The sequence below is a fragment of the Tribolium madens genome, unplaced genomic scaffold (genome assembly GCF_015345945.1).
Source record: "Tribolium madens isolate multiple individuals breed KSU strain unplaced genomic scaffold, Tmad_KSU_1.1 Scaffold_19;HRSCAF=116;Tcas5.2_LG9, whole genome shotgun sequence".
NCBI lineage: Eukaryota > Metazoa > Arthropoda > Insecta > Coleoptera > Tenebrionidae > Tribolium > Tribolium madens.
Window position 1 is genome coordinate 7,581,345 of NW_025400983.1, and position 16,577 is coordinate 7,597,921.

General features: G+C 32.2%; 3 protein-coding genes across 6 annotated transcripts; all 3 read left to right on the plus strand.

The window, feature by feature from the left end:
* Positions 1 to 5,544: 5,544 nt before the first annotated feature.
* On the plus strand, positions 5,545 to 7,022 carry LOC123014459. Of its 4 annotated transcripts, none has more exons than XM_044413609.1 (4): positions 5,545 to 5,845; positions 6,092 to 6,164; positions 6,587 to 6,767; positions 6,817 to 7,022. In XM_044413609.1, exons 1-4 carry the CDS (start codon positions 5,713 to 5,715, stop codon positions 6,982 to 6,984), a joined length of 555 nt encoding a protein of 184 aa, XP_044269544.1. In that variant the 5' UTR covers positions 5,545 to 5,712; the 3' UTR covers positions 6,985 to 7,022. The 4 variants fall into 4 exon arrangements, with proteins under 4 accessions (XP_044269544.1, XP_044269536.1, XP_044269560.1 ...); XM_044413601.1 differs by having other exon boundaries at positions 5,555 to 5,845; positions 6,584 to 6,767; XM_044413625.1 differs by lacking the exons at positions 5,545 to 5,845; positions 6,092 to 6,164 and adding an exon at positions 6,318 to 6,529.
* Positions 7,023 to 9,331: 2,309 nt separating this feature from the next.
* On the plus strand, positions 9,332 to 11,207 carry LOC123013693 (27 kDa hemolymph protein-like). The gene is made up of 5 exons (XM_044412408.1): positions 9,332 to 9,735; positions 9,885 to 10,072; positions 10,305 to 10,581; positions 10,633 to 10,780; positions 10,829 to 11,207. The coding sequence occupies exons 1-5, from the start codon at positions 9,693 to 9,695 to the stop codon at positions 11,067 to 11,069; spliced, it is 897 nt and encodes a 298-aa protein (XP_044268343.1). The 5' UTR covers positions 9,332 to 9,692; the 3' UTR covers positions 11,070 to 11,207.
* Positions 11,208 to 13,623: 2,416 nt separating this feature from the next.
* On the plus strand, positions 13,624 to 14,829 carry LOC123015403 (transcription factor Adf-1-like). Its single transcript, XM_044415096.1, has 3 exons — positions 13,624 to 13,816; positions 13,875 to 14,022; positions 14,067 to 14,829. The coding sequence occupies exons 1-3, from the start codon at positions 13,672 to 13,674 to the stop codon at positions 14,464 to 14,466; spliced, it is 693 nt and encodes a 230-aa protein (XP_044271031.1). The 5' UTR covers positions 13,624 to 13,671; the 3' UTR covers positions 14,467 to 14,829.
* Positions 14,830 to 16,577: the final 1,748 nt, after the last annotated feature.

The window sequence follows — 16,577 nt, forward strand, 5'->3', positions numbered from 1 at the left end:
CAATTAAAAATTGTACATTTCTAAGTCAAAAAGAATTAGTAAATTAATTAATTGTAATTATAAAAAAAAGTTAAGAGCGGCATACAAAACAATTAACTGCAATTAAATTTTAATTCAAGATTAATTTAACGTAAAACAATGCATAATAAATGACACTTCAGTCGATTTAGTATAATTCAGAATTAAATATTCACTCATTTTTTGTACATCGGTTTTTCCTTATTAAAATCATATTCAATATTTTTTAATGTGATTCTCTGTAGGTAATATTTACAGAAATTTGAACTCAAAAAATGTAACTTAAATAATATTAGGTACCTGAAAATTTTTGTTTTAATTTTCGTAATTAATATCTACGAGTAGATTTTTATATTTTCGAATTTCGTCTTATATAGACTTTTATAGTCATAGACAAATAAGGGTACATTTGACTACTTATATTAAACATTTTACTACTATGTCTATGTTTATTTGTGTTGAATATAATGAAGTATTTTGACGTCATTAACGTTTCAGTTAAACATTTTTATATAACCTTGTAGGGTATTTAAAGTGTATAACGTGCGGTCGTATTCTATAAATTTTGACTATAAAAAAGAACGTTTTTTTTTATTAGACTTATTAAATTAATACTTTATTATATTGCACATATTTTAAAATAAAGTAAATAACATAAGCTGCCGCTGAGTCAAGCTGATGTAAACAAACACTTTAATGGTAGATATTGGAAAAAATTTCTGTACTATTTCTGCCATTGTACTTTCAAATACTATTTATATATAAAATTGTAATTTTGTGACCGTACAAGTAAATTTAATTTTCGTAGAGCTCGCGAAATTGAATACTTTAGCTTTTAAAGGTTTATGTTTCTTGAAGTGTCAAAAATAAAAGAAAAATCGAAAATGTTCGTAATAGCCTTTTCACATACATGCGTAAAAGTGTCGTTTGTCCTCTTGCCGTTGACATATTAGGGCAAACTTCGAAAAAGCTCGTATAACAGTGAAGTTGTATTAAAAAGTCGATCCGACGATCGACCGTAATGGGGTGCATTGTGTGGTCATTCAGAAGGGCTGAAAGAAACAGAGCTCGGTCTATTCGTCGACTTTCATGAATACATCAACAGAAGCTTTTCACCCTCATCGTTATACCTAAACGTAAAGTTAGATCAAAGCGATTTTTCTTGGGGCCAACGGCGCGTCAGGAACGTGAGGTTTATCAAATTCATCTATGATAATAGAGCTATGAATACACTTCTGACTTTATAGTTTTACCTTTATCGTTAAACACTCGGTTGCACTATTGCATTTTCTCGCCGTTCGAGACAGAGTTTATGGCGGAACAGGTTTGGATTTAGCGTGAAATTTACACAGGAAAAGTATTTGATTAAAACTAAAGATTTTTGACGCAACTAAATTAACCGCGTTACAATAGTAAAGCCACTTTAAGACTTCCACCGTCCGTTGTCATGAACATTTGGTGAAGTTCTGAGCCTTTCGTTGAAGCAGTCATTAACAGGTGTCTGGGGTAAGCTTCAAACGGTTAAAATAAGTTGAAAGGAGAAAGCAAAAAGTCCAGCTTTGTGAACGAACAAAACGAAAAACTCAGTTCTTTTATAATTCCGGCTAATTCTTGCTTCTGCCACCACTAAATATGCTAATAAAATTGGAAGCAATATAACACTTTGATTACTTTGAACTTTCCGATATTGGAAAAGCTAGTCGGTATTGGTAGTTTGAAATTTCAAATAGACACAAAAGCCAATGATTTTTAACGACAAATAATACATTGTGAGGTAAATTCAACTGTGTTATACGGAGAGATAGGATGGTCCTGAACTTCCATTCTGTTTCCGCCTGGCTATCTATAGTTTAGTGTTTGGCGTCCCACTTCATGCTATTCTCGTAGCCCTCTCCTGTTGAGCTATTTTGTAAACGTTGAGGAAATTGACATTGGGAAAGGGGGCCAAATTAAACATTCAAAGTTTTCTTATGATAAAAAAATATTTTAATTAATTGCTAATTTATTATCATTGTCAAATTTAGTAGTTTTAGTAAGTTTTAGGGCAAGCGCAAAAATAAATATTTCTAATTGATTAAAAAAATGCTTTTGGAAACGATAGAGGATCATATAGACTTCAATTTGATGCTCTGGTATTTTTCACAATTTTTAGAGTACCTATGTACATAAGTGTGACCCTAAAAACCAAATTTGGAAAAAAAAATTAGAATCTTTTCTATAGGATAAAATTCCTTGATTTTTTCTAGTAGTAACTGTAAAAATTGAATAATGTAAAAGTTGATAGATTTTGAGTAATTAACATTTTAATATTGAAAATTTGGAATTCTGGTAATTTATGGCCAAGTTTGGGTTGATGTTCTGCTAATGCATTGACAATAGAGCGGAGGCTTCACAAGAGAGCCCGGGTACGTCATAAATGTCATTGCGGACCTTTTTCTTTTGTCAAGAAATTGACATCAATTGATCATCAATTACCGCAATTCTCTATCGTTTACACTAGCAAAATTCTTTTTTTAGTCAATTACAAATATTTATTTTTGCGCGGGCCCTAAAACTTGATACACCTTGTACTTAGCAGTTCGATTTAGAAAATAAGTTTTTATTGAAAGAATACCTAGTATCAAATTTTAATATTCTGAAATAATGTTAGGGTAAAATAAAATTTGGTCAAATCAATATACAGGCTGTCTCACAGAGTGTGATGTATATTTAAACGTGTAGTTGATCCGCAAGTAAAGCATTTTTAAAAGAAAAATCCAGTGTTCTAAGTTTAACCGTGTGGGTAAAAGATCAATTTGAAAATGCTGCCAAAACCGTTCGAGAACCGCTGAAAATGGCTAATAATTTATTAATTTGATTTGAGTGTTTTTTTGTTGACACTATGAATTGTCAGTGGTCAGATTTTAGTTCAAGACAGCTGTTGAACGTTAATTATTCAAATAAATGGTTAGGACGTAGTGGACCTGTGCCGTAGCCGCCTCGCTCTCCAGATTTAAATCTATGCGATTTTTTTGCGTGGGGCCATATGAAACAATTAGTGTATGCTAGTCCTGTTGACATAGTGGAGGAATTGCGCTTGCGAGTGAAAAATGCTGCCCAAACAATTCGCGACATGTCTGGTGTTTTCGACAGAGTGCAAGGATCTTGGTTACGTCGTGCTCGGGCTCGCATACATAACGCAGGCAGACATTTTGAACAATTTTTATAAATGTGGCCTCGGTTTAAAATTGGGTCAATGTCAAAGTCACGGTAAGTACTTTTTATTTTGTTGAATGAGGCGATTTTATCATTTGTACATCCAACAAATAAAAACTTAGTTTTTTCGACTTTGAGTCTAGATTATGCATTTTATTTGTGTACCTCATTTGTGTACCTCTTCCCGTTTTTATTCATCACTTTTAATACCAATGTCAGCGGTCCTTAATAGTGCATTTCAGTGGTTTCATTGAAGTCACTAATTTCTCACTAATTTTTGGTTTAAAGATACGTTCAGTGTTTGCGTAATGCAGAATTTGAATATACAGTATGTCCACGGAATGAGTTTACAAGAGGAAAAAAATACCATTGTTTTTACGCCAAAACTGTAAAGGAAAAACATTTTTTTATTTACCTGAAACGAGCAAATCTGTAATTAAGTTTATTTTTCTCTTGATTTTGGACTTTTAAAGTCCTACACTGACGGACACGGAATTTTGGACGATTTGTCATTCGACTCACATAAAAATGTAAAACGGGCCTTAGCCAACAAACCTCAGTTTCGGTTTTTGTAATTTTTATCCTGATAGCTAGAGAAAAAATGACAACAAATCAAAATAATTTATTGAACTTATATAAGAACACGTATTGCTGGCATTATTGTTTCGAAAAATCGACGCCAAAAGTAAATTTCAACTAAAACTTTCAGATTTTGGTTTCAAACGTCAATCATAATGACAATAAAGCGTGACTTACATTGACATCTTTTGAACTGACATAAAAAAATTTGATGGCCAAAATTCCGTTGCCGCCAGTGTATCACATTGGGGGTTTTATTATTTTAACAATGATGTCACTTTGACAAATGAGTTTACGCAAGTTAAATAACAAAAAAAGCCACTGAATCAGAATAATAAAGTTTTAAGTAGAGATTTGTTCGTTTTAGGTAAAGCAAAAAATGTTTTTCCTTTGCAGTTTTGGCGTAAAATCAAAGATATTTTTTTTCCTCTTGGAAATTCAATCCAGGGACATACTGTATACCATACTCTGTGAGACACCCTGTATAAAACAAATAGTTTAATTAAAATAAAAGTATTGTTGTTTTATACAATGACGAACCTGTCTATCACAAAATTGGCAAATGTATGATGTATGAAGGTAAGTAATTTAATTATTCAGATTTTGGATTGACAACAATAGATTTGTTCATTGTAATAGATTTACAAAATATATAATAAAGTATCATTAAAAATAATTTGGTGGACTTCTTATTGCATGCCTTTACCTAGTTTGGAATCTACTTAGTACTTAGAACAACGTAGAATATAAGCTCATTAGACTTTACTCAAACACTGCGGTCGAAACACGAGTCGGCAATTTATTCCAAGGTTTAATATTTTATATAATTTTATGTAATACGAATAATAACAAGAAATAATCTGATGGGTAAGCATATACGAGTCGCTAGACGAGCCCTGGTAGCTTACGACTCTAAACGAGTGTAGTAAAATACCACATGACGGACGTGGTGCATACATTATTTATGCGCTTGTAAATTCAACAGTCCGGGAAAAAATATCAGGTGGACCAATTAGGTGAAAAAGATACTTCCCAGCTGCAAAATTATTAAAGAAAAGCTTACTTCATGGGATTTTCTTAAATTGTTCTCTTTATTTATTTTTTTTAATTTTATAATTTTAATATTGTTAATGCAAATGTATAGAAAGACCTTTAAACTAGATTTTAGTAATATGCTTTTGTTACTCAATTTACTAAAAAAAAATTAAATAAGTAAAATACGTATTACGTTAGTTAAATTTTAGGATCATTACTAATTAATGGTTAGATCACCAATCATACAATAGTTTTTTTTGTTAAACGGGAGCATCTTCGCTTATCCGATGTTATCAACTGCGCCCATCAAACTTTCCTACTTCCGGATATTCTTCCGGAACAATGTGACTATTCCGAACATTGAAAAAACGAGGGGAAACCGTCGCGGTTTACTCACTCTCAAGATTACGAATCGAACATCTCCCGCTATCGAAAATGCGCTGGGAAATTTTTGATATAACAAACAGAAAAGGCAAGTAAGCACCGGATGAACACACAAAAGTCTCCGTCCTAATTCGTTAAGTGGATGAGAAAAATAAAAACGGATTTTCCAGTGCTCCTCCTCATTATACTCTTTCGTTTCTCGAGTCACGGCTTTGTTAGACTGTTTGTCTTATGACGTACTTACGTTAGTTTGCCTCGTGGAAATATTGACTTTAGATTGACTAAATTACATTAACCGATTTCCTCCGCGGACAGTTGTTTTCCTTGTAGATTGATACCTCGTCAGGAAATCGCGACTTTCCCATCCCGCTGTAGTAATACACCGAAAGCGACGATGACGCGAAATGATGACAAACCGATGAGGTCATTTGTTGCTCCCGACTCTTGTTTGAATTTGTTAACGCTCGTAAACGGACGCTTTAATAAAATCTCCAGCGCAAAATGAAGTGGAAAAACGAAATACCCAATAAAACGGAATTCATGAAAATCAACAGTTTTCATTTCATCGAATGCGAAAAGTTTCATAGTGAACTAGTGCACGAGGAAAACGCCGGCAAATTTTCCGGGGATGGCGGTAAGTCAGGGGCGGCCAATACTAACAAAGCACTAACCGGAGGCGGCGATCTCAACCAATATTTTTCAAATTTAACCCACGCTGAATGGAAACTTTAACAGCCTTGAAATTTTAATGATCAATGTCGTATTTGAATCGCAAAATGATAAGATAAGAAAATTGTTGATTTCTGACATTAAAACCTAACATTAACATTTGTTGTAACAATTTTGACTGATTATATTTATTTATATTGTATTGTTTAAGGTCAAAGAAAAGAGGTTAAAGAAACAAGACGTTGTGATAAACAAGCACAATCCGACTGTGAAAACAAAGAACGGTAATTTATATTTATTTTGTCGTGAAAACTTCCTATTTTATTGGACTCGTATTGTTGGTTGCCTACATTGTAGCCAATTTTCATCCAACTGGAAAATTTACACTATTTCATTCGCTACTTTCACATTTTTACGACTTCTTCCACAATTAACCATTATTTTAAATAGGTATATACATTCAAACATGAATAATCGCCATTCTCGATTATTTCAATTGTATCTAATCACAAAATTTACAAAAAAATTTCGAAATGGCGACCCTACGTTTAACCGCGATCGAAAATCGCTCCAAATACGTGCCTGCAAAAATTAAACTTAACCCAAACAATGAATTATTTGTGGAAAAAATCAACAAAAATGTCAAAGTGTGAGTGTGAGATTTTTTTCCCCTGAAACTTCACCTTTGATTGCTTTATTTCAGAAGGACCATGAGTGAGATTATAACCTTGACGAAGTCACAAACTGACTTTACAGGATCATCCCCTAAAAGATACACCACCAAGTGCTTTATTAAACCAGTTACGACCCCTGTCTGGTATACAGAATCGTTGTTTTTGAATATCGATTCAAGCAAACGCAAATACAATGAGAAAATTTATTTCAAGGTAATTTTTGCCATTGGTTTAGTGGGAAATTGATTTCAAAATGTTTTAGGAGAAATTGTTGCCATTCAGATGGTCCGAAAGTATGATTACGGAAGTGAAGACTGGCCCAAAATGTATTTATTCCGATCTGGTCATTCCCGTTGATGATTGTAGGGACGAAGTTCATTATATTTCGCTAGAGCCTCAGCAGCGTTCTGTCAAGTCAACTGATTTATAATTTAAACTCTGTGATTTAATAAAACTGTTGAAAATCTAGCCTGCTTTTACTTAAGGCGGACAAAATTTAAATTCTTATAAATGGAGCGCCTGTAGGTATGCAGCACAATATCCAAAAGCGAAACTTGTCTTCCAAAGTTGAAGATTATTTTATTTCTGGAATTAATGATTATTATCAGTTATAATAAATGACTAATAAACTAAGATTAATTTGTAATATTATAAATTTAATTTAAAAAAAAGCAAAAGTGCTTCTTTACGTTTTCGCAAAACATCTTTAACTAAAAGTAAGTTATTTTGAAAAAACCTTAAATTAATATACCTACACATATGTATATAGAAAAATTTNATTAAGTCAATAAATAATAAACTAATAAAGAATGTTTTTGTTTTAATCTTTATTTTGACATAAAAGTTTTAATTTTCTTTTAGATTTATGGTGAAATTGTAAAAGTAATTCACAAGGAAAACGCCTCATCTGTTTCCATCATTTTTTATTTGTTTGAGTACATTTTGAATTCAAGGAAAAAAAATGGAATTGATAACACTATCGAATTCAATTATTGACATATCAACAACTACTTTAATATGTATAAATTTAATAATCGAAATTTTTCAAACACAGCAAACTTGCAAAAGTCAAGTTGTCTGTGAGAATGTATTTTGAGTTGCGTCTGAAAATTGGTTAGGTTTTTTATAACTAACTCAGGCTGTATTAGTTAAAAAATATAAATTTAATTCATTCTTAATTTCTGATTCTTTGTTTTTTTAATAAATTAAGCACGAGTAATTGGTAAAAACTTTTAAAAGGCAAAAAGTCCTACTTGTTGTTATTATAGTATTTTTACTTACATCATAGGTACAACAGTGTACAACCACGTACAACCCTTATCTAATCTAATCGACTTTACATAATTCAATTAAGTATCTATTACGTATATTAGCCTAACTGAAAACGTGGTTAAAAAAGCACTTTGAAAATTTTATAAATTTTGTCTTGAATAAGAAGGTCAATATCTGTCAGTTATCTATGAAATTTACCAATTTTTGAACACCTGTTTCGCGTTAAATATTGATTGACACCAATTTTTTCTGGACGAAACTAAAAGTCAGCATTAACAACTTCGCATCATTTTACAACGTTCCACTTACTCTTTACGGTAGATCTTAAACAATTTGACATTTTATTAGACAATCTAGACAAGGTATTTTCATCACACTGACAATTCTTGATATTGTCTTCCAAAAACTGTAAAATTTGCTACAATGTACGTATTACATTTTATTTATGAACCTATGTGATATGTGTCATTTTCGTAAAACAATTTTAAATTTATTGTAATTTGCTTCAATACATAAATCCGATGCCAGAAAATCCCTTTTCAAACAACAACAAATGGCAATAACGCAACTGAGCCAAATAGCTCAAAAATAAATAGTTTTTAAAAAAAATATCGTTATTACTGGGTGCTCACGACAAACTTAGAGCAACGTAAGAGCACTATATGGAAGAGAAAAAAGCTACAATAAAACAGTTGTTTCAAGCAAATATGACATAATACTACATTTTTATAACTTTCTTCCTAATAATTTATAATTCATTTAACTAAGATAACATTCAAAACACTTACATAAATTCTTGTTAGGTACATTATATGTATAAACAACCCGATGTATACAGGTTATTCTCAAGACTACAAAAATTTAATACATGTAGTAGGTATGTACAGTAGTAGGTACAGTAGGTACCTACTGATGGTAATTTATTTGAAAGTTGATTTTTTCAGAAACATACCAATTGTTTACCCTAGAACTTATACTTGAAATATTTTTTTATAGTTGGTGTATAGTCAGATTGTTGATATGTAGGTAATCGTTCATAAAAATGAATAATTTTAAAATTGTTTATTAGTAGAAAAAAATTAAATAATAAAGGCCATTAAGGTTAAATTATAGTAATTTATTTGTTAATCGGCGCTTAATAGTTTTGAGCATTAAACGCGCTTGCAGCGATATTCTACCCATTCTTTACAAAATTTTGCACAATGCTTTTCAAATTTTCATTTTAAAATACCTCAAATATCAAGTCTATATTAAGAAAAAGAATAAAACGAAACATTTTAATGTGACGTGAATGAAAAAACATGTGTAAGTAGGTATTAAACTGTGTAAGCATTCCGAATAATAAGTACATTGTTGTTTTATTTTATCGGTCGTATACATAATTAGGTGTTTTTAGTCAATTTTGAGCGTATTAATATTTGTTTAAAAATTAATAATTATAAGTTCCCACGACTTTTTTCACATTGGATAAAAGATATATAAACTTGTGAGTGTGAGAGATGAAATGCATATAAGTAAGAGTTCAAGTTCAGTGAGACGTTTCGTCGGAAAGTCAGACAGACAGAAACAAACTTTTTGTTTAGTGAGTAAAAAACTCATATGAAAAATTTGCAAATTCCACTCGCAAATCAATAGCATTTTTCTCTTCCTAATCACAAAGTCAGTAGTCCCAATTAAAGCCAAGTGGTTCAAATAAGTCATCAACGATCAATGTTCGCTTTTTGTTACAAGGAGATAAAGTACAAATAGAACCAACAGCGATAAAAGTGAAACAGCGGAGAGTTGTTTTAGTCGTTCCATGTCGTTCGTGTGGTTCGAACATTTGAGGTCATAGCGAGTCACCTGTGTAGATAAACTCATATAAAAATGCACCGACTGTTGTATATAATTGGGACCCTGGTCCTAATAGGTGAGTGATTTTTCACATTCAATTAAACTCTGACCCGGCCCTCCAGTCGACATTTCTAATTAATTAACAAGTAAAACATCAACCATGAAATTAAACCTTTGTCCTCTTGCATATAATTACTTGTGAGAAAATTTATAATTTTTCTCAAGGTCACGTGTTTTGCGAAATCGACCACCAAATTGATGTAAATAATATCACAAATCAACTCCAAGAAAATATACCCGGATTGGAAAATTTTAATGCGAGTAAGTTACCCTCTGAAGAGGATGTTGAGAGGATGTTGAAAGAAAAATGTGAGAAAAACGGAGGAGGAGAAGAAGCCTTCCAGGCCCTCAAAGTAAGTTCTATTTCAAGACTTTGACTTATTGACAATGGAAAGTTCTTATCATTATCTTTTATCTGGAGCTTATCATTAATTTTCTTTGTATGTGAATTGGGAGATAAAGAATTTTTAAATTTTAAGTAATTTTTTCAAAATTCCCATGATCTTTGTCCTCAATAAACTATTTTGTCCTTCGAAAGAAACCTGTTATTTACGAGTACTAAGTGATTAAGTAATTTTTTTTTAGAACCAGCAACAAGAACTCCGCACGTGTCTCGAAGCCCAAATGAACGCCACTCAAATTCAACTGGAAGTCGAAGAGGCTAAAAAAACCGGTTCCATGGACGAAATATTTGGCAAATACTGTCGCAAATACCCAGAAATTTACCAGTGCGCAGAGGTGGTCATAGAGAAAATCAAGCCATGTATGGATCCCAGGGAGAAAGACACGATGAACCAAACCCTTAAGATCCTCGACGAACTCAAAGAATTCGTGTGTTTCAAAGACGGCGACCGAATCGCAAGTAAGTACACACAATCGCCCACACTGGCGTCTCTAATGAGTTTTTTTGCAGTGTTTGTCGCCGAAGGTGGTGTCGAGTGTCTGGAATCTAGAAAAGACGAGCTGCAACAATGTGCAAACCAGACGCTGGGTTCAAGAATCCCTACTGACATGTCGGCGACCAGTCTTCCGGTCTTTCTTTTCACTGACAGGGAGTGCAAGTGAGTCACTTTCACCGGAAATGACCCCGACTTATATCATTTTTTCAGCGACTTTGATAAAATTCGAGCATGTTTCAATGATGAGTTGGAGAAGTGCAAAGACAGCACTCCGGCAAATATCGTCGATGCATTTTTCAAGTTTTTGAAGAAACATATGCCTTGTAATGGAGTCGTCACTGGGGTCAAGGAATCAGCTGTGGTTAAGGAAAGTGACGGAAATTCGGCCGATAGTCTTGTCGTCTCCTCACTTATCATTGGGGTCTCTATACTGATCTCGAAATTCCTGTGATCCATCGAAACTTTGTTATTTATTGTTGTTACACGTATTTTATTATGTAGTGGGTGCGTGACTGTTGCCAGAATGATATATTTTTATAAATAATACGTAAAGAAACGTTTTTAAATAAATAATCTTTTTTTAATTTCACTCGTAGTCCTTGACCAACCAAATTACGAATGCACTGATCGGTCAGCCAGAAAAAGAACATTTTCACTGTCGTAAGTAAAATAATGTTTCGTTTTTCAAACACTGAGCGCAGTGTTTTTGGTATATATTCTAATAAAAATCTTGCTTACTTTTAGAGATTTAGCTGTAGCAGTCGTAAAATTGCTAAATCAGACTATAATTGTGTTATTTCGGTTTGTTTCCTTCGATTTCGTTGAATTCATGCAAGAAATCGCAAAATCAGGTTCTAATTTTTAATTCTGTCTGTTTCATTCAATTGTATAAGTTTTTAAGAAATCAGAATTAAATTCGAGCTTACTCGTATTTGTAAAATATAACTAAGTCAGGACTGTTATTGATGACCAATTACAATAAATTATGGATGGGTTATTCAAAAAGTACACTAAGAAAAGCTTTATGATAAAAACCCTCAAAAATTGTTTTTATTTTGTTTTAAATTATTTTCAGTTTGTTGCCATATCTACGTTATAAAAAAATTAGAAGAAAACAACTTCTACAAAGTGATTCACGAGGAATAATGAGCCTGACCAAATTTTCGATGCAACTAACATTACAGTTGTGGCAAAATAACTTGCGAAGAGTAATGGTGGTTGTATCGAGAATTTGATCAGGCTCATTATTCCTCGTGAATCACCTTGTATTTATATATATTATAGATATTTATTTTTGAATTACACAAGTCGCCATACAATATTTATTAAATCATAAAATATTAATATCATAAATAAACACCGGATTTTACCGGTCCCGGTTCTGTGACGTATAAGATTTTTTAGTATACTGAAACAATGATTTAATTGTTGTTTATTCAACGAGTTTGAGTGTACATCGGACGCTTTATTTCACGAGACGTGTTAACGAGTGGTTTATCATCCACGAGGTGGCAAGCAAATAATTTGGGATAATAATTTAAATAAAAAAAATTGGTTAAAAAAAATGTTATGCTTTGTTACAGATAGAAGGATCAACAAAATCCAGTTTGTCGAAGTTTTTATGCGGTTTCTTTCATTTGAGTTAACTTCCTTTAATAAAATGAATTCTCACAAACAGGAACCGAAGCCAGAGTCTTTCCAGACCGCCTTTTGGAAACGATTTCAAGTAATTGTACATATAATTTTCATGTAAGTAAAAACCGTAAAATTTGACAAATTATTTGACATTTCCTACCAGCAGCGGTGTAAAACAAAAGGGTCTAGTCCATAAACATGTGCCTATCGGACTCGTCGTCAAGGCGGTAGACAGATCTTACCAGCACAGTATACTAAAAAAAAATACTACATTTAGGACTACCAGGTGAATAAAAAGTATGGAACCAAACGTTTTTTGCTTAAACTATTTATTTTTTGAAAAACTAATTGATGAGTGCTAAAGTACTATAAAAATGTGATGATTTAACAAAAATAAATTTTTTCGAAATTTCCTTTTATTTTTGACTTCTACAAAAAAAATAATTTTTTTTAAATGGCAACCCACTATAAAATCATTTTTCTCATAAAAGCTATACTCTAAGGATTACAACTATCTGCTTTATTTTTAATTTTTTCCAAAAATTTTTTTCACATAAATTGCAATTTTGACAAAAAAAATCGCATAACTCAAAAACAAAACAAAATTTCGTTCTGAAATTACGATCACATTTTTTATATTACTTTAATTTATATTAATTATTATTTTCCGGAGGCAAATGATTAAAAATAAAACCGCTTGGTTCCATACTTTATATTCATCCTGTATGTATAAAAAATTAATAACAAAAGTAACTAAAAAAAATAATTTTAATGAGATGCTAGAGGATTTCTCCAAGGCACAAGAAGTTACTCTAGCATATGACATATTTATACAAACATAACCAATTTACTTTTGCATTTTCACATTCTCTCCAATAAATATTAAGTTTTTGCCTAAAAGTTTATATTTGTTTTTTAAGGGAGTCTTTTTCTCCGATAAATATTTTCCATTACATTTTAGACTTAGTGGCCCTGAGCTTAGGTCTCGTAGTTGACTTTGTAAAATAACGAGAACAAAACACAAACGCCTATTTTAAGACGGATAAAAAGGGTTTTAGTGTTTAGGCGTTTGTTTCTAAAATTAAGCATTTTAGGCCACAAAAGAAGTGGGTTCACTTCTGAGTTTAATAATTTATTTATTATCCTCAATTGTTGTTGTTAGTAGATTGTTATCTACTATTGGGCGGATGGCAGCTTATAATACAATTGTGCGTTTAAAACGTTTAAAAAATGGACTTATTAATTAATAAAGAATTAATAGAAAAGTACTTTTCGTTCTTCATAGTTTAAATTAGCCCTTCAACATCTTTGAATTTCACGTAAACGTTGTCGGTGCGCCACTGTGCGGCACTGCGCGCTACGTCAACTTCGATCGATTGCTTTCGAGTCAGTTGCGTCTACGTCAGTGACGTTCCATCATGACTCACGTAAGCATGGAAGACATCCTCATCGAGGAGGTCCGCCAACGACCTTCAATCTACGACAAAACAACCTTAGTGTACAAAAATAACAGAATCCGTGATCAGGAATGGAAAGAAGTAGCGAAAGCAGTCAACATGAACGGTAAGTCCGTTGAACTTCAGTCACGCACGCAACTCCGCAACCAACAACACACTTCCAGATGTCGAAGCGGTTAAAAAGCGGTGGCGTTCCTTGCGCGATTCGTTTATCAAAATCCAGCGCTCGCTAAAACTCAATCCCAAACAAGCGGTTAAATGGATTTATTACAGCAGACTGATGTTTTTAATACCACACATTGAGTCAAAAGAGTGAGTGGTAGGCGTGGTCGAACTTATCTTTAATCTTCTTACAGACTTGTTGTAGACGGTAGCAAGAACGAAGAAGAAGATGAAGCTACACAAGAAGTTGAAAACGGGACTGATTATCGGTACGTACCCGAAGATGCCGGGTTTTCGGACGTTTCAACTAGTTCAAAACAGGAAATTTCAACAAAAAGGAAAAGAAATATCGTAGATGAAGATCCTTTAATGACCGCCGATCAGTTTTTTGAAAGTTGTGCAAAGAAAAGGGGCGATTTGTTGGGTGATGCTGATGAACAGTTTTTACTAAGTTGCTTACCGGCTTTGAAAAGACTACTGCCTAAAGAAAATGCCCTTGCGAGGATGAGGATACAACAAGTGTTGTTCGAGATTGAGTTTGGGACTTGTGACCAAAGTAATATTGTAATTACCAAAGAAGAGGTTATCGAATGAAATGAGCAAAAGTCTGAATTTATAAAAAATGCAGAACTTTAAATTATTATTACGTTTTAAAAATTAGTGAGTGATTTATTTTGATGAGAAATTTTTCGATTTTGATAAAGGGAAATATTCTAGAACCTACACTTCTACACCAAATGGTGTAAAGGTGTTGTGTGGGGTCGGGATGAATTAAACAAAAATTGCCTGAGGATGTCAACAAAATAGCCGAAACATGTCGCAAGTTATTATAACATTAAACTTTGAGAATAGAATATTTTCTTTTATCAAAAATTATATAAAATGGTAAAACTATTGATAAATGTAAGAATTAACTGACATTAAGTGAGATGATATAAGAATGACTTGTTTAAAAAACCTGAAATAAAAAGTCAAAGAAATGGAGTTCTTTCAATTTTTACCTCCCGTCAAATGTCCTGCTTAAATACTAACGAGCTTTTGTAATCTCCGTTTTTAAAATTGTGATATAAAGGTTGTGAAGAATAAGTGTCAAAGCGAGTAAATTCTTTATTAATGGCCATTTAGTGGCATACAACAAAGTTTTTGTTTCCTTATTTCATTTCTTGCTTAGAAGGGTGCAAAATACCCTGTGATCAAAAAATAAATAAATTAGAGTAGGCGGTGATTAAAGTCCTTTAGATGGCAATCCTGAATTTTGACATCAAATGTCAGCGGACAAGTTTGCGTTTTATTCCTTTTGAATGAAATAATGTTCACTTTAGAGCAGAAAATTTTTATTGTTGTACAAGAGGAAAACGGTGGATGGTCATTTTCACTTTCAGTTTGTGTGGAAAATTTCCAGCCCAGATTCCCAGACAATGTGTTGTCAACTGTAGAATTTAATGGACGCCTACTCTAATTTATTTTTTATTTGATCGCACGGTATAATAATAGTAATGTTACTCCACAAAATTGATAAAAAACACAAAGAGCAAAATAGCACATAAAGATATGAAAGGTGATGATTATAATAACTAAATTTATAATTTACCTTCAAAAAAGAGCGGTCTTACTCGTATTATTATACGTCGCCGACTAATTCCAGCCCATTTTGCCGTTTTACCTTCCGACTCGTCATTTTATTTGACGTTTCACGGGCAGTTATACTCTTTTTCATATTAATGTGCATCAAGTAGGTTGTAGAAGTCTAAATGAATCTTTAATTTAAAGTCCGATTTACAAAAAAAGTGTCATTAATATCATTCAAAACAAATTTAATCACGTCAATAATGACAAAAATCTTTATGTTTTCTGTCCTATGTTTGCTACATGGAGTACACATTTATTTAAAAAATAATTTTCAGGGAACATTGAGTTTAGGATTGTTTGAATTTTCGCATTGCCAATTTAAAATGATCCCTTTCAACGACTACTTTGATGCACATTAATATGAAAACGAGTATAGACATACATTCTCGGATGCAGAGATGACTCGATTACAAATTATCTTGATCGCTCGATATAATTTCTTCATAAAAAAAAAAAATAAAATTCATCAATACTAATGATGTATTATACATATATTGCTTAAAAAACGACAACTTGATGAAACACTTGGTTTAACTTTATTTTAGTCAATAAAAATCGTTAAAATAATAACTACAGGTAGTGACAAGACATACAAACCCAGGATACATTATAATACAAGAAATTAATTAATAAGCAATAAAAAAATATAAAAGTCAAATTAGTCTTGTAAAAAGTAAAAACAAAGTAACAGTAAAATTTAATTGCATATTCTTTTACTCTGATTCAAGATAAGCAAACAGTTACGCATAACAATAAATTTTTCTATTGCTCTATCTAACAAAAGAACCACTTTTCAGTGTCACATGAAATTTTATTTCACAGTTTTTCCAAAAGTAGTAAATATTTTTTTTTTGTATACGCTCTCAAAAATACCTCATTTGAGTCTTTTCCGGACTCAATAAAACAGTTTTTGCGGACTAAAAAATTAAATTGGTTACGATGGTGGCGAAATTTTTTTCATTAATAAGAGGTATGAATTCGTTTTTTGGGAGCTTTAATAAAAATATCTTGTATGAACCACGTAGGCGAAAGGTTTTAGGTGACTCCTCTCATTAAAGACTCCGGCTCCTACGTCG